Below are 18,020 nucleotides of genomic sequence, written 5' to 3'. Positions count from 1 at the left end.
AATGTAGACGTTAGCAAAACACGATGCTATAAATTAAGGAGGCGGGAGGAAGCTCTACAAACCTTTTACTGTTAGTAAAGCAGAACATCTTTGGATTCCAGCATCATTTTTAGCCTGGCAAAAGTATTTCCCATCGTGCTTCACTTCTATGCCCCTGATCATAAGAGTGGCCACATTGTTCACAAAGGTCATTTTGGTGTTATCGTCTTCAACAATGTCATCATTATCTTTCAGCCAAGAGATTGTTATAGGCACGGAACCTTTAATAGTTGCTTGAAACACTATTGTGCCTCCTCTAAGGGAGCTAATGTTCTCAATCCTCTTCACAAATTGTGGGGGTTCTATTGAAAGAATAGATGCCTTGGTGAGTATTAGCCTCAACTAAACATCAAAATAAAATTATTATATTTTCCAGGCAGCACTGACCTTTCAGAGCCAACTCAGAGCTACAGACACAGCTTCCTACATCGTTTGTTACCCTGCACTGGTATTCTCCTGCATCTGAAGAGTCAAACTTGAAAACTTGGAGGCTAATCAAGGAATTCTCAATGCTTATCCTGTGCTTTCTACTGCTCCTCACAGGTTTGTTGTCCTTTAACCAATAGACCTCAAACGGAGGGGTACCTAAGACCTCACATTCCAGTATCACATCTGAGTCTTTTAACACTTCCCTTGGTTCAAATTCCTTGACAAAGTAAGGTGACTCTGTAGCACAAGGCAGAAAGAAAGAGTGGGGTGGTTAATTGGTTCTGGGACCTTTTAAAGGCTCGAAAGACTTGCTGAGAAAATTGAGCGGAGGGGTTACTTTTGCACACACCTTTTACAACCACGACACTACTGCACGTATCTTTCCCAGCATCATTTTTTGCCTCACATGTATATTCACCACAGTCTTCAAGAGTGACATCCAGGAGTTTGAGAACTGCTGTGGAGCCCACCAAAGTCATCTTGTGTTTGGCACTGTCTTTAATTTCCCTGTCATCCTTGAACCAAGAGATTTTAATTTCAGGTGTGCCTGTTACTTTACATTCTAATTGGGCGTATTCTCCTTTCTTAATCAAATGCGATGGCTCAAGTCTTTCCACGAAAGTAGCGGGTTCTGTGGAATTAAAGAATGTTATTAAGAAGAGTTGTAGAAAGAGGTTAAGGAAAAATAAGAGGCAGCGGGCAAAAAAACCTCAAATCGCCACCCAAGCATATCGTCATAAGAGAAAGAGTTGTCCAAACCTTTGACAAACAAGTTCGCACTGCAGGAGGCTGAACCAGCCGCGTTGCTGACTCTGCAAGAATAGGCGCCCGAATCAGCAGGTTTCACAGCGTAAAGCTCCAAGTAACTCGACAAAGCTTCAGTCATGATGTAACAAGCTCCGCCGGTTGTTAGCTCAGCATCACCCTTAAACCATTGTACAGAGAGTGGCGCTGTTCCCTTAAATGTACTCTTCAAACGCACTATGGACCCGGGAGATATTTCCTGAGACTCTGGCTCTGTCACGAAGCTAGGTGGCTCTACACATTGTTTGAAAGAAAGAGTTGGAAAGAATCAGTAGTGCAACTTAATGTAGCGAGGAGTTAAAAGGGAAAAAATAAAAAGGACGGTTAAAAGAGATACTGAGAAGAGAATGCAAAAGAAGATGTCAAACCTTTTATCGTTAAAGTTCCATGGCTTTCTTTGCCCCCTGCAGAGTTAGTAGCTCTACAGGAATACACCCCTGCGTCATTGCTATCCAGGTGTTTGATGTCCAAAGATGCTGAACCTTCTTCGTAGTGTATTGCATACTTGGCGCTGGCAGTGATCTCTTTGTCATGCTTAAACCAAGACACTTTTATGGGAAGAGAACCTGATACTTTGCAGTCAAAGTGGCAGGAGCCACCAACCGCGCTATCGACGTTCCGCAGAGGTTTGGTAAAGAATGGAGGAAGGGTGCGATCTGTTCCAAGGCACAGCAAAGAAAAGAAAGCCAATATATCAAAAAGAGTGTTTTAGGAGTGTCCCTTCCCCCCTCCCACCTTCTGATTGTTCTACCATCTAAATGGCAGTAGCATTACTGGATTACCAACCTAATACAGTAAATGAGGTAGTGCACGAACTGCGTCCAACATCGTTTGAAACTTCAAAGGTGATTTCGCCAGTATCGTGCAATTCGGCGGTGTAGAATTTCAACTGGGCAACATTGTTCTTAAAACTGATTCTATACTTTTTGTTAGAAGCCAGAGGCTTTCCGTCTTTGAACCATTTCGTTTTTAGCTCTGGAGTGCCTGCCACAGTGTATTCCAGAGTTGCTGGGTCTCCTGCTGTCACCTGAATGAATTCAGCTCTCTCAACAATGGTAGCAGGCTCTATAACAGAATTAAACAGTGGTCATTATAGAGCTAATGCGAACAATCTGCCTGTGTACATGAAGAATTGTGTGATCTTAAAGTGCTCCTACACTGACCTTTAACTGCTAATTCTCCAAAACATGTTTGGCTTCCGGCATCATTCTCAGCCAGACATGTATATTTGCCACCAGAACTAATCTGGACATCTGAGATTTGCAAAGTTGCAATGCCATTTTCGAAGGTCACTTTGACTTTGTTATCTTCTTTAATAACATCTTTCCCCTTCATCCAAGTGACAGAAATAGGAGCTGAGCCTCTCACAGCTGCCTGTAAGAAAACTTCATCCCCAGCAAGTGCAGTAACATCTTCGATTTTCTTAATGAAAGAGGGAGGTTCTAATTTGAAAAAGAAAGGAAGAAAAACCCTTATCTATCATTATTGCATCACATGGTGCTTGGTGCTGCATTTCAGGTTTTTTAAAGAAAACAAATTGCCTTCTGGACACAATGGCAGCATCTTTTATGGATTTCTACCTCTGAATGTTAGGGGGAAATAGACCATTTCATTCTGGAGATGGAGGAACCATTATTTGTTGAGCAATAAGTAAATGTATTCTATTTGACAGCAGGCAAATTAATCCCGGTGAAGTAGAGGTAAGGAACCTGTGGCTCTCTAGATATTGTACTCCAACTCCCATACCATTAGCAAATGGCCAGGAATTATTGGGTCCAACAACATCTGGAGGGCTACAGGCTCCCCATCATTGATGTAAACCAGGAGTGGAGAACTTTTGGTCCTCCAGATGTTGATGAACTACAAATTGGCCATGCTGGCTGGGGCTGATGGGAATTGTAGTTCAGCAGCACTTGGAGGGCCACAGGCTCCCCACTACTGGTATAAATGAGGGGACTGGGAAGAGTAAAAGAGGAATTCTTTTACTGGGCACCAAGGCTTACATCTCGCAAGGAAGTCAGGAGTAGAGATTTTGCCTTTTGGCTATGCTTTATGTTGGAATCCCTCTGATTTACCTGGCACTATACTTATATGGGACGCGGGTGGCGCTGTGGTCTAAACCACAGAGCCTAGGGCTTGCCAATCAGGTTGGCGGTTTGAATCCCCGCAACAGGGTGAGCTCCCGTTGCTCGGTTCCTGCTCCTGCCAACCTAACAGTTCAAAAGCACGTCAAAGTGCAAGTAGATAAATAGGTACCACTTTGGCGGGAAGGTAAACAGCGTTTCTATGTGCTGCTCTGGTTCGCCAGGAGTGGCTTAGTCATGCTAGCCACATGACCTGGAAGCTGTACGCCGGCTCCCTCAGCCAATAAAGCGAGATGAGCACTGCAACCCCAGAGTCGTTTGCGACTGGACCTAACGGTAAGGAGTCCCTTTACCTTTGTACTTATCAAAGGAAAGGCTAACAGACCAATCATAGGCGTGCTAAGAGCATTTTTAATATATGAATTGCCTTTGGGCTCCCCTTTTATTACTTGGTGGAACTTGGGGTACTGATAATGGGGATGGGAGGTGAAAAGATGCATTAGCATTGCAAATTAGAATTCTGACTTGGGTAGGTTTTACATTTGTATGCAAACTGACAGAAGCAATAAACTCTTTACATATCATGTGTAGGGATTGGCAAACCTATCAGTTCCTCTTTTTTAAAGTCTTAAATAGAGTCCTCACATTTCCACATCAGTTTACAGTTTTTAAAAGAAGTCCTCGTGAAAACTTATCAGCATTTTAGTGTGAATTTCTTCTACTACACACATTTTTAATGCTATGTCGCCCAATATTCACTATTTTTCAAAACTATTTTCCATTTTAGTATTCATTTCCTGGCTGGAACACTGCATTGCAAAATTCAGAGAAGTATAAATTTTAAAAGGATGGCTTTGTTCTGGTCCGCATATTGTTTTGAAAAGTAAGGTCACCTTTCACCCCTAAAACATGTGTAAAGCAGCCTCTTGCTTGGGAATTAATTTCAATGAAATCTGTTCTCTGCCTTTATTCCTGCGTTCAAGAATATCAGAAAAGATTCCAAGAAGCAACAAGACACAGAAAGAGAAGGAAAGGAAAGGAGACAACTAAAAAAGAAAAACTCGTTTCCACAAAAGAGTTATTTTCTCCTTTTGCACTATGTTAAAAATAGGTTTTGTTTGTTCGCTTGCTCACTAACCTTTTAGTATATATGTTGCACTGCAAACACATTTTCCAACTTCATTCGCTATGGAACATTCGTATTCACCAACATCTGCACTATTAAATGAAGAAATCTCCAGAGAGATAAGAGACTTTTGGGAAGTCAACCTGTATTTTTTACTACTGCGTATTTGTTTCCTGTCTTTAAACCAACTGATTTCAAATGGTCCAGTACCAGAAACCTCACAATGAAGAGTGGCATTCATTCCTCTCACTATGTCGCCCGGCTCAAGAGTTTTGATGAAAGTGGGAGGCTCTATAAAATCATCAAAGCATGAATAAAGAATTAGTGACTGATAGTACGCTTGCAACAGAACAGAGCACCTTGAAAAGAAAGCATCCCTGGGTTTAAGAACAAACCTTTGACAACAATCTCAGTACTACAGCTGTCACTGCCAGCATCATTAGCTGCTTCGCACGAGTAACTTCCACTGTCATCAACTTTCACATTGGTAATATCTAGCACAGCCACGTTATTGGCAAAAGACATCCTTTGTGTGTCGCTCTCTCTAATTTCTTTGTTATTTTTGTACCATGTCACCTGGATCTCAGGAGACCCTTTGATTTTGCACTGAAGATGTGCTGACTCTCCAGGAGTCAACAAGTAAGAGGGGTCCACTTTCTTCAGGAATGATGGTGGCTCTAGAAGAAAAGTTCAGAAAGAAAGAAGCCTGAAATATAACACCTTAAGAAGATCGATTTGATAGGACGATTGCAAAGACAAGCTACTGAGAAGCATGCAGATATCTATCTAGGACAAAACTCCAATTCCTGCCATTGCTCTTTAATTCTGCTTTTTATCATGGTAACCAGGACTTCTCTAAAGAACCACCTAGGGTGGAAAAATAAATAAATGACAGTTTTAGTCAACACTGGAATAAAGTTTGCACATTTAAGGAAAGTCAGACAATAAGCTTTAGTAAAGACACAAAGACGAGTGAAAAAGACTACAGCTTTTCTTTTTACAAAGAAACACCACACCACACTTGGAGAAATGTGCTATGATTAGCTTTTTCCTTCTTAATGTTACCTCTTGCTTCTTCGTTATTTGGGACTAACAAATATACACAACAGGACATGAATGGCACCAAGTTTAGCAGACCGACAATTTCCTTACCTCTGATTGTTACAGTGGCCGAAGAAGAGCTACTTCCAGCCTCATTTGCCGCAGTGCATGCATATGTTCCTGAATCTTTAAGTTTAGACAGAGGGATATCAAGTGATGCTATCTTGTCTTCAAAGCAAATCTTGTAATCTTTGCCTGGAGGTATTCGGTTTCCATCCTTGCTCCAGGATACTGTGACTTTCCGGTCTTCATCCACTTGGCATTCAAGATGTATCTTCTTATTGACTGCAGACTGAACAGACTGCAGTTCCTTGACAAATCGTGGCTTATCAATCACAGCTATTTCTGCCTGGCAGATGTCTGCTCCAAATTTGTTTGAGGCTTTGCAAGTATACACCCCCCTGTCATTTACTGTGAGGCGTGGAATCTCTAAACTGTGCTTATTCTCAGAAGCTGAAATCTTGCAATGTTCTGTGGAAGAAATGGCGGCATCATCCTTCTGCCACACTGTGTCGATTACAGGGGTGCCTGCCACTGTACAGAGGAACCTGGCACTCTTACCCACAAAAGTAGTGATAGATTCGGGTCTGGTTAGAAAGGTTGGAGGAAACGCTTCTGCAAAAGAAAGGGGGCAAAGTTGACATTGACTTGGCCAATACAGCAACCTTTCGCCCACACCCCAGCACCAAAGAAAGGAGACAGAAATGCTGTCTCCATATACACACATTAAATTGCCTAGAAATAATGGGCAGTAAAAATTCCCAAGACTCAATACATCCAGTAAACCATCAGGATAATCTAGTTTTAAAGGCCATCTATCAAGAGTTATTTGTTATCTAAAAGAGCAGTTTTAAAGAGTTATTTAGTCATGAAATTAGGTTTACATGTGACGATTTGAAGTGCATGTCATGAATTAACCAGCAATATAGATTTTAGTAAGATGAAAGGTATAGGCAATTATTATAGTAATAAAAAGGCCTAGAGAGATCTTTTTAAAAGAGCAATGCCATTATGCATCCTTTTATTCACTTCAAGATGGCTCCCGCCGCCCACTACTTCTGTAAGCATGGATCTCAAAGAGTAAATAAAATCAACTGCATCCAAGCAAAATCATGATCAGACGACTCAGTTAATACCATAGCCTTTTTGAGAAGCTTAAGGCATTTAAGAGAGAATGTTTATAGGTGAATATGATGGAATCAAAAGACATTTCAAATGCCTCTGGGCACAATCCATGCCCTTGCTGCATTCTTCTCTCCTCCCGATCCCAGAGTGAAATGCTTTAAGTGTGGAAGTTCTTGCCTACAATCTCCTTCGCCAACTGCAGTTCTTCCATCACTAGAGAGAGGTGCTTGTAGTATGTGTGCTTGTACCAAATGGTGCACATCTGAAATGAACTAGAGTTTCCCTCCATGCTTAAAAGAGTTCAATAATAATAATAATAATTACAAATGGGAAATTTGACCATATCCTAAGTTCTGTTCTTTGACTCAGCTTCCGATGGAAATATATTTTTTGCTCCTGGATATGTACGTTGAACCTGGGGGCCAAATACCTGGTATTTTCTTCTATATCTATATGCACAGAAATGGAAATCCTTGGTCTGCTAGTCAATACCATTGGCCCTAGATGCATGTTACAACATACTAACGGTGAACGCGTTCAGTTACCCAACAAGGAAGCAGCACGGGGTTCATGTCTCACACTTACCAGTTACCGTTAAGGTTGCTTTGCTGCTTACGCTGCCATACTTATTGGAAGCTTTGCAGCTGTATTCGCCACAGTCAACTACTTGCGGTCTCGAGATTTGAAGAGTGGATGTATAATTAGCGGTGTGTATGGTATACTTGTCGCCATCATAGATTTCCCGACCGGCTCTGTACCATTGAAACCGTACGTCTGGCGCCATCTCGATCTCGCAGGTGAACTTGGCAAGGTGGTTCACAGCGACTTCTTGGGATTCCAGCCTTCTCCTCAGTATGGGTCCAACTGAAGTTAAAAGTGAAAGAATAATGGGGTTACAACCATCCACGTTCATGTGGATATTGCAATACTAATAGCATGTATGGTGCTCATAAGTGTACATTCCAAAACACTGTTAATAAAGTGACCAACAGAAATGAGATGTGTGGTTTCATGAGCTATCCAAGGAAAGTGGCTGTAAAGAAAAATGGTTGTCAGAGGTGAAAGCAAACCGAAAGCAGTGCTCAGTCTACCAGAGGGCTACATACATTGCAGTGCATAATGGAACTCTGAAGATACTCTGATGTGCTACTTACTACCAAAGGCATGCAAACAACATGATATATGAAATTATACCAGGTTGTACCAGAACATTTTCAACATGAAATGTGTGACATTATGCTAGAATGGTGCAATGACTTCTACGACGTGCTGTGCAATCCCTTGCACTTCTACTCAGAAGCAAGTCTCACTGGGCTCAGTGGGGCTTCCTCCCTAGTAAGCGTGTTTAGGATTGCATCTTTATTGTAGCAATGAAAAGGAAGAGTGAACCTAGTTGCTCTATGGATATGGGGATGAAAGTGCTGCGAAGACATGCGCTCTTTTTTAAAAAATCTGAAATTACAAATAGTTTTATTTAACAATCATTCATGAAACAAAAGTTAATTTTGTTTCAGTATCAAAAAGTGCAAAATGCAAATAAAAGGTGTGGTGAATAAGAAATATATTTAAAGAAATAAAAGTTATAAAGAGGAAACAAAAAAGTGGAGAATCTGTGATTAGTTTGGTGATGCACAGCTGAAGTTTATATACTTCTTATATCTGTATCCAAAATGCTACTAGAGATACAAATATGTATATGTGTGTTCTAGTCAGTTAGCAAAGGAGTGAAAATAGGAAAGCAATATTTTATCCCCATATTCCAACCTCTTTTTACAACTGTGAGTTTTGCTGCTGTTGTTGTTTTCCCGCCTTCATTCAGAGCCTCACAGGTGTATTCTCCTTGGTGCACTTCCTTGAATGCTTGGTTGATTACTAGTGTGTATGTGTCGTGATCTTGCAAGCACTTGAACTCATTTCCTGAAGATACCAGCTTATCCCCAAAATACCAATTCACCACTTTCACATTTTCTATAATGGAAGTAAGACTTACACTGTCACCTTCTTCAACAACAGTGTCTATAAAACTTTGGCGCATGATGGGACAATCCCGGCTCACTAGACTGTCTTCTCGTTTGCTAGCCTGAACTACATGTGCCTCCTCTTCATATTCCTCAAAAAGTTCTTCCTTTCTCTCTTTCACTTTTAGAGCATCTATTAGCCTCTCAGCTGGGGCTGCTGCTACAGGAATATCAAGGGTGAGTGTGGTTGTACCTACATCTTTAATGTGCTCACGTAGAGCAATAGTTTGGACTTCTTGAATAGACACAAGTTGCTCCTCCTGCATTTCTGATTCAGTACTCAGGTAAGCATGATGTGGCTCAGGTGAACCAACCATATTACTGACAGATTGTTGCTGAACAGGTGTCTCGGTTACAGTAGCAGACTGCATTAGTTTGGAAGGTGAACAAGAAGTAAGCAACTTGTGGTGTTTAGGTTCTGCTATGGCACTGGGTTCTTCTGCTGTCAGAACGTGTTTCTCGTCGTATATGATGCAATGCAAAGCAGCTTGCAATTCGCTTTTGAAATCAGCTGTCTGAAAATATATTCCATCTAGAGAGAGAGTTATTTCTGCAGTATTGGAACTTCCCAAGATTATAAGGCAAGTGCATGTTGCATGTTTAGGTTCTTTGATCACTGTTGCAGTTTTTATTTGAAAGCTCTCAATAGCATCTAAAGCATCCGATGGAAATAAGTGCTGTTCATTTGTCAGAGCTACTTTCAGGGCCCTTCTGATCTGAGCCTTCGTATCTAAGCTACAACATACTGGAGTCTCAGCTGCAAGTTCTTCTTCTTTCCGAAGCACTTTGCTTTCCCATGTTTCAGGCACATCCATAAGCAGCCGCAGCTGCTTCTGGGCCTTTACGTTCTCAGCATCTGGCCTTGCGATCTGGTCCAAGTGCTCTTCCTTTAATGGCTGTTTCTCCTCCAATAACAACGGGAGCCTGACCGACTGACCTTCTTGGATGCGGGCTGCAAATTCTTGCTCTGTGGCTTCCAAGAGATCGATGCTCTCTATTGGAACACCTTGCTCCTCAACGCAGGTGGATTCTGAAGGCAACCTGGGCTCAGACACCACCTCACAACTCGTGGCCTGAACAGCCTCAAATGGCTCAGCATGTCCTACATCCAAGACCCTCTCTTCAGTCACATCAGATACCTGCATCACTGTTTGAAAGTCTTCCTTCCCCAGGGTAGCTTTCTGCTCTTTTCCTGCTTCGGGGAGGATTTCCTCTTTGGGCAGAAGCATCTCCTCAGCCACAGTGGTCAGACACTTATGAAGCTGAGGCTCCGCTATAGCCACAGGGTATTCTCTAGCAATGCCACTCTGAAAGGCCTCTAGCGCCTCGGCAGCTATCTGGGTTTTTTCCTCAGACGCCACAGCACGTTTGTGCATTATTTCAGCTTTCTGCAAAGCATTTTGGGGTTCAGGTTCTTGTACAGCCAAGATGCCTTCCTTAGGCAACACTTGCTCAGTTTGGCTCGTTTGGAGATGCAACACAGAAATGGGCTCCTGGGTGACCTGAATGCTAACTGCCTCTGCCAGAGGAGGAAACTGCTTAGCATCTTCACAAGAGGTGGAGACTTGTTCTTCTGTTACTAAGCAGTGTAGCAAACATGGGCTTTTCCTAGACAGCGCCTCATCTTCCAGGGGCACCTCAGAACTAAAATGCTCTTCTCTAGGAAGTGAGCCTTGTCCACGTACAACAGGCAAATGCAGTGGCTTTTCACCCTCTCTTTGGATTTCTGCTACCACCGTGCAGTCTAACCTGGGAAGGTCATCAGTGTGTTCATCAGAGAGCTGCTGCTTTTCTTCAGCAACCAGAGCTGTTTGGACAAGCCTGTCCTGTTCCAGTGAGCCCTTCTGCTGCTCTGCAATGGTTGCATCCAAGACGGACTCTTTGGGGAACATCTGTTCGGAGGCAATTGTAGCCACGTGTAATACATTGGATGATTCTTGGGTTGGACTAACTTCTGCAGGTGAATCAGCGTAATCAATTGCCTCAGCATGAGCTTCACTTATCTTGCACTGTTCTGCTGCTACAACAGACTGAAAAAAGCTGCCTCGTTCTTTAGCTGGTGTGACATTCTCCCACTTGTGTGTGTGGTCTGCCAAAGAACTTTCCTTGGACAATTCTTGGATGCCCTCAATTCTAGGAACACACACTGCATGTTTAGGCTCACTGGTTTCAATAACTTCCTCAGCTCCTGGGACTGAGAATACAGCAGACTCACTGGGGCTTACCACATATTTCTCCTCAGATATAATGGAGGCAAATTGAGATGTTTGCTCTATAGCTGGCGTTGGCCTGGACATTTCTGGAAGCTTGCTTTGCAGCCCCTTTTCTTTGTCTTCTTGGCTTATTTCCTCCACAACAGGTAAACAGAGGTCAGAAACTCGGTGGCACAGGGAGCCCGGCAATTCGACTATTGGTGGGCTTTGAATTGGTTCAGAGTGTTGCTCTAGGAAACTGGGGTGCTCCTTCACCTCACCTGTGGTAAAAGCTGAAGAAGCCACCTTTCCATTGGCCTGAGAAGATGGATCTGCAATTTCTCCAACTTTGTGAGACTCAAGCAAGGCTACTTGTTGGGTAAGAAGGGCTTCCTGCTGTACAGTAGCTGTTGAGTAGGAAGCCACCTGCAAAACATCTACCTCTTCACTATGTAGTGAGTGCCTATCTTCAGTTCCAATTGTATACATCACATGCTGCCCATCATGCCTATCATCACCAGGTAGTTTAACGGCATATATCCGTGAGACGGTAGCCTCGTCACTTACAGTTTCTTTATATGACTTGGTGCGTGTTTTCTGTTTACTCTTCTGCCCCTTATATGGAGCCCCTCCAGGCACGTCTAAGAGAACTAGAAGTTCTGCACTGCTGGAGGCTTCACCTATGAGGTTGGTTCCCTTACAGATGTATAAGCCACCATCGGCTCCCTGGCAGTTATTCACCATTAGTGACCCAGAACCATCTTGATTATGAGTGATAGTGTATTGTGCACAGGAGAAAATCTGGTCCTTTCCCCTAAACCACTGAATCTCTGGAGGTGGATCCCCAGCCACTTTGTACTCAAACACAGCAGGAGCACCTTGTGCACACTGAACAGGGTCTAGCTTCCTAACAAAGTATGGAGGTCGAGGACTTCCTGTCTTCTCTGTAGAGAATTCTGCCTCCAGTTCCCTTTCATCTCCCTTCGGATTGACCTTGAGATAAGCAGAGCAGGCCGTCTCTCCATGGATATTACTAGCAATGCAAGTATATTCCCCTTCATGGTCAAATTTTGTGGAGAGAATAATGAGGCTATAGTTTTCATCATCAAACACAACCTTATAGTCTGCAGATGATGTCAGCCTAACACTATTGAAATACCATTGTATCTGTGGTTTTGGATCCCCAGTAACTACAACAGAAAGTCTAGCCAAATCTCCTAAACTTATTTCAACATTTGACACATGCTTGAGGAAGGTTGGGACATTGCTCTTCTCCCTTTTCACCTCTAAACTGCTAGAATAAACTGGATTTTCAGGCATGAGTTCAAGTGTTTTATCTCTATCAGATAATTGTAGGCCGCTGGTGTAACTCTCAGTTCTTTCTTCCTCAGAAGACACAATAATAGAGCTAGAAATCTCTGTATGGGGAAAAAATTATTTACATTTTACTAAAATGCTTTCTTGAAAAATTCATCTTGTATCTACCAGATACTATCAATCAATTATCATGTTAGAACAACACTTTGTAATGCTGCAAGGTGATTAAAACATTCATATATTTTAAAATATACCTTGAATCAAAGGGTGTACATTATTTTAGGATTCAGTTTATACAGTGGTACCGCAGAAGTTGAACGTAATCCGTGCCGGAAGGACGTTCAACTTCCGAAACATTCGATTTCCAAGGCATGGATTCTGATTGGCCCTTGCAATCAGAAGAGGCAATCAGAAGCCACTTGTCTGCTGCATCGGATGTTCAGCTTCCGAAAAACGTTCACAACCCAGAACACTTGCTTCCAGATTTGTGGCGTTCGGGAGCCGATTTGTTTGGGAACCAAGCCATTTGAGTACCAAGGTATGGTACCATTGTACTGACAATTTCCCATTTAATCAGTGCATGAATATTGGGGAATATCTGCATATAAACTGAAGGCATAATACAGCACAGATTAATACAGCAATTAAACATAGGTTGATGTTTATTATGTATAGACAGACTCAGATGTTCAAAAAAAAAGGAAAATCACAGTTCCCATCATTCTAGAACATTAGCCATTGTGGCTGGGACTGATGGGAATTGAAATGTAGCAAAGTCTGGAAGGCCACAAGTTCCCCATTGAGGGCAGTCTTCCCTATCCTGCTGTTCTACAGATGTTTTGGACTACAATTTCCATCTGCTCCAACCAGTATGGTTGTTGGTCAGGGATGATGGGAGCTGAGAGCCTCAGACATCTGGAGGATACCAGGCTGAGGAATGCTGATCTAGGAGATACAAGAGTCTGCAAAAAAATGTTTGATGATTTAAGTACTCTCTTAAAAAAACAAACAGCAAAAAATTGGTGCTGCAGATCCGTGAGCTGAATGCTCATTATGGGGCGTTCCTGCTGACAGAAGGGAGAAAAAGAAATTTTGCTGATTCACCCTGCATCCCCCTGAAAATTTGCTCAAGCAAGTTTGCAGAACCCTCCTGTGGCATGCGAATGCAAGGGGAAGGAGAAATCCACAAAAATTATCTCTCACTTTTTCTGTCAGCGGGGTCCTCCATTGGAACAAAGAAACTTCTGCAGAAGAAAGGAACCCTTCTATTAATGGAAAAGGAAATCTCACTCCAAGTCAAAATATAAAGAAAATATTAATTGGGATAGGGATTCAGTAACATATCACACAATAATAAATATTTAAACTTGTTATAATTTTTACACTGGTATATAATCTTCTACGTATGTTTTGTGTGACTTATATACACTTAACACCTGGAGGTAGATTCAGCAATTATTCTTATTGAGTTTGTGAATATAAATAACATTTAAAATGCTTGCTTTATGGGGCTGTTTTATATCTGAAAAAAAAGATGCTTAAGTACCATTGAAATAAATGAAACATAAATCCCATTCATTTCAACTGAATTAAACAGTCAAGCACAACTAATGCACTTCAGTAGAAATAGATTTATGGTGTTGGACATTAGCCCTAAGGTAGGATGTTCTAGAGCTTAGAACATCTTAGAACAAAACCTAGTTCCAAGTCAAAGACACAGACAACTGTTTTATGCCAAGTCGGACCATCAACCATATGGTTCAGTACTGAGAATGCCAGTGTTTCTTTTTCTACCCAGAGGTATTTGATCATATAAGGTCGCCTAGGCAGTATAGACTTCCTCTGGAAGGAAAACATCTTCTTAATACTCAGAGGCCAGGTGGTTCTCAGCTCTTGATCAGAAGACCTAAGGCTGCTCTGTGGTCCACATATGGTCCACATGTGCCAGGCAGACAAGTAGTCAGGAAACAACTCGGCTTTCCCTGCCAATTAGTTGTTGACTCTTCTTATGGCAGTTGACTCTGCCATTTCACTGTTCCCTCACTGGTGTTTTGTGCATGAGCTTCTGTAAGTCCTCCAATGGGGGCATGGATCAGTTAGGTATTGACTTCCTAATCCATGCCCTCACTTTTGCCACACTTAATACTACAAATTCTACAAATTCTACAAATTCTACAAAACAAAGCAGCTCTGTGTTTCGAAGCAAAGCTTCCGTCTTTGCCCTATGTAAGATTCTGCAATGATAACCACAGATAAAGTTGATGGTAGGGAGGCGGACATGTTTTCGGGACTTTTACAGAATCACTCACTTTGGCCACACTAAATACAGTGGTGCCTCGCTAGACGAATTTAATTCATTCCACAGGTCTTTTCTTATAACGAAAAATTCGTCTAGCGAATCCCATAGGAATGCATTGAATTGTTTTCGATTTTTTTTTTGCCCATAGGAACGCATTAATTGAATTTCAATGCATTCCTATGGGAAACCGCGATTCGCTAGACGAATTTTTCATAAAACGAATTCGTCTAGCGAGGCAACCCCCACTAGAAAAAACCTTTCGTTAAGAAATTTCGTTAAGCAGGGCATTCGTTAAGCAAGGCACCACTGTACTACAAATTCCTCCCTTCTTCTAAAATGGCAATTAAGATCCACAAATGATTAAACTATGATATGAGGAGGACTCTGCAGCTATTGCTTCCAGGTCAAGTGGTACAATAAAGACATTTTCTTTCTTTATTATGTGTTTTTATATTATTGTGATATTATGTTGTAACTGCCCTGAGACCTGCAGGTATAGCACGGTTTACAAATCAAAAAACAAACAATAAAGCTCTACCTAAAAACCATGAGGGAAAAGAATCCCTGGCAGCACAGAATTCTCTTTGTCTCTGTCACAGAGAACCATGGGAGTCTTGTGTACCTTCAAGGTTTTAGGGAGGCCTCTCTATACCTTTGGGGCTCTAGACTGCAGGTATACAACATTCCCCCGACAAACATTTAAAGTACTCTGTTAGAACACTGCAGGTGTCTACTAATGATTAATTGAGCATGTGTGCAAATGACTGGTACACGTTCTTCAATTTAAATGCCAGAGTAAGTTATCTGCTCCTTGTTTGACAATTACAAAGAGAACTTTCCCAACATCTCACCCTCTGTTCAACTCTAGAAAAAAATGATGTGTTTTTAGTTTCATATGTCTGGAAGGATGGGCATAAAGGTTATGACCTTCACATACATACCACCATTCTTTAAAGGTCGATCATTAATTCATCACTATGCTCAATGAAGAATACAAAACCAAAGTCGAGTATTGTATTTTGAACTTTTATTAAAACAATATATACATTGACTTTTAAAATGTAACATCAAATATGAACAAATAAAGCTCCTTCGATCCTTTTTTTTAAAATACCCTGTAACTATGAAAAAAAGACATCTGAGTTGACACTGGAAAAGTGTATAGCTTAAATGCTAGCTTTGGAAGCTAGGAGTTGTAGCCAACATTAGTCCTACTTAGAGCAGGCCAACTGAAATTAATGGGTATGACTAAATTACATCCATTAATTTAAATGGGTCAACTCTGAGTAGGGCTTAGTTGCATGCAATGCTACAGGTGCAGCTGCCGGTCTTTGCTTTCATAACAACTACTTGGCCATGAATTCTGACTGTAACCAACGGTTTGGATTTACAGGATCAGGCCACAGAGGAAGTAATTGCAAAGATACTACAAGCTGGAAGTGACTGTGAGAGGTCAGATATGGTGGCTGAACTTCTTCAGAGTGAAACACTGTGGGTTTTCTGATAGCATCAGACCATACAATACATTCAATGCATATTCCCTAATATGCTGGGATAGCTGCACTTCATTTGCTCCAAAACTGCTAGTCAACTATCGGGAATGACAATGGACACAATGCTATGAGCAATTTCTACCCAGCTCAATGTTGGATCAGAAATTTCATTTCTCTCATACTCTTACACTATTGAAACATTTTAACTGCCATGCATATTATTTTAATGCCTACTGCCAGCACACTGAGAGTGCTGAAATACCCTGTGATATCCATTGCGTCAGTTTAGTGTTTCCAAAAGAACACACACACCCCTTTTACCTCTTACCTTAGGTTTTACATATAAATGCCTAGTATGTTACCAGGTGCCTAAACTGTCTGAAATTTCTAGTCAACTGAGACTGAAAATGGCTTGGCTGGAAACAGAATCAAACTTGTAATTTTGAAATCAGCGGCGGTGAGATTTCCGTTCTGAGGATCTTGTGATAAAGGAGCCATACAGGCTTCTTTCCACAGATCATCCAAGCTAATTGACAAAACATGTTACGCATGTCTTGGGCAAGCAGCTCTGCATTTCGAAGCAAAGCCTCCTTCTTTGCCCTACATAAGTTTCTGTGATGATAACCGCAGATAAAAGTTGATGGTATTGGGGCGGGCATATTTACAAGGTTGTTTTTTTACAAGACCTGCTCTATATTTTGAAGAGTAATTTTAACATTTTTGGGAGCTTCAGCAATTCCTAGTAATTAGCATCAGCTTTGGGATTATGTGGTGCCTAAAGCCACAGATTTTTGATGAAAGACTGAGCACATAAATATAGAAATAAGAGCATGCGTATGCACAACTGAGTATATAAATGCACCAATTTATTAAAGTATAAATTATCATGCTTCTTTTAAATATCAGTGTTGAAAATAATATTAAGCAGGAACTCTCAAAAGTACAGTTTCATATTTAAAGGTAGCTGTCTCAGGGTCAGGTGGTGTTTTCTTTTCTAGTGTTAAAAGGCTATTTGCGTTTATCAATATGTCTGAGTTAGAGAATGTGCTTTTGGTGCTGTCACAGTGGCCGGAGTGGACTACTTCAGAGTAACGACGCTACGCAGCTCTGCATTTTATTCTTTTATTGGTGCTGCGTATTTACAGTGCTCAAGTCATTGCTATTTACACGGAGCGATGTTGTCAGTCGGTTTCAGAACCTCCTAATGGCTTTTGGCGCGTCTTTCTCCAACACAAAAGCTTTGGCAGACCCATCCTCTTGCCCCTCCTCTTCCTGCGTAATTCTGGAGTTGGGGGGATGGGTCTTCCCCCCTTACTTGCCCCTTCCTGTCCCACCTGGGACCCTGGCTCCTCTACCTTGCCTGAGCCTCGGACACGACTTCCTGCTTCCCCACTGGAATCGGAACTCTCCCTGCTTTCCCCTTTGCTCGGGGACGGGCTTGAACTCAGGAGGGGAGGGACTTCGCGATATCCCCTGTCCCTCACATCCACCCCCCTCCCAAGCTCTCCTTCACCCCTCCCCAGGCCCCCCCCATGTGTCGGTGACGACTGGAAGCCTAAAAACTCGGTGCTCTCCGAGCCCGTTGGTGTGAACACCTCCCCCCAGTCCTGCGAGCCCCCCCCTTCCGCCTGGGAGGACGGGAATCCCAAAAAGTCCGTGGCGTCAGAGCTGGTGGGGGTAAAAATGTTTTGCCAATCTGCTCCTTCCTCTGACTGGGTGGATCTTGGCGACACCCATACCTCATCCTCTGGTTCCTCAAACTCCGCTTCCCAGCGCCATGGTGAGCTGTTCTCCCGTGCCTCCTCCTCCTCCCCCTCCCTTTCCATGTGCCAGGGCTTGGGTCTGTGGGGAAAGAGGGCGTGAAATTCTTCCACCAAGAATTCCTCCTGTATCTGAGTGGCGGGAACCCATTCATTCTGGGACGGTGGAGCATCCTCCCATGCCATGAGGTACTCCAGGCCCCCCACCCCCCACCTTGAATCCAGGATGGCCG

General features: G+C 42.4%; 1 protein-coding gene across 50 annotated transcripts in view; it reads right to left on the bottom strand.

Annotated features, from left to right (window-relative positions):
• The window catches only part of TTN (titin), a 307,843-nt gene that overhangs the window by 214,121 nt on the left and 75,702 nt on the right, over positions 1 to 18,020 (bottom strand). For all 50 annotated transcript variants that reach the window (XM_035133990.2, XM_035134229.2, XM_035134116.2 and 47 more), the window contains 11 exons: positions 7,294 to 7,572; positions 5,635 to 6,198; positions 4,878 to 5,159; positions 4,495 to 4,773; positions 2,436 to 2,714; positions 2,059 to 2,337; positions 1,641 to 1,928; positions 1,228 to 1,506; positions 818 to 1,099; positions 427 to 705; positions 63 to 341 (listed from right to left, as the gene is read on the bottom strand). In XM_035133990.2, coding sequence (XP_034989881.2) covers positions 63 to 341; positions 427 to 705; positions 818 to 1,099; positions 1,228 to 1,506; positions 1,641 to 1,928; positions 2,059 to 2,337; positions 2,436 to 2,714; positions 4,495 to 4,773; positions 4,878 to 5,159; positions 5,635 to 6,198; positions 7,294 to 7,572 — 3,369 coding nt within the window. The remainder of the gene's footprint in view (positions 1 to 62; positions 342 to 426; positions 706 to 817; positions 1,100 to 1,227; positions 1,507 to 1,640; positions 1,929 to 2,058; positions 2,338 to 2,435; positions 2,715 to 4,494; positions 4,774 to 4,877; positions 5,160 to 5,634; positions 6,199 to 7,293; positions 7,573 to 18,020) is intronic.

The sequence above is a fragment of the Zootoca vivipara genome, chromosome 1, assembly GCF_963506605.1.
Source record: "Zootoca vivipara chromosome 1, rZooViv1.1, whole genome shotgun sequence".
NCBI lineage: Eukaryota > Metazoa > Chordata > Lepidosauria > Squamata > Lacertidae > Zootoca > Zootoca vivipara.
The sequence above is the reverse complement of the archived record's forward strand: the minus strand, read 5'-3'. Positions and strand labels throughout refer to the sequence as shown.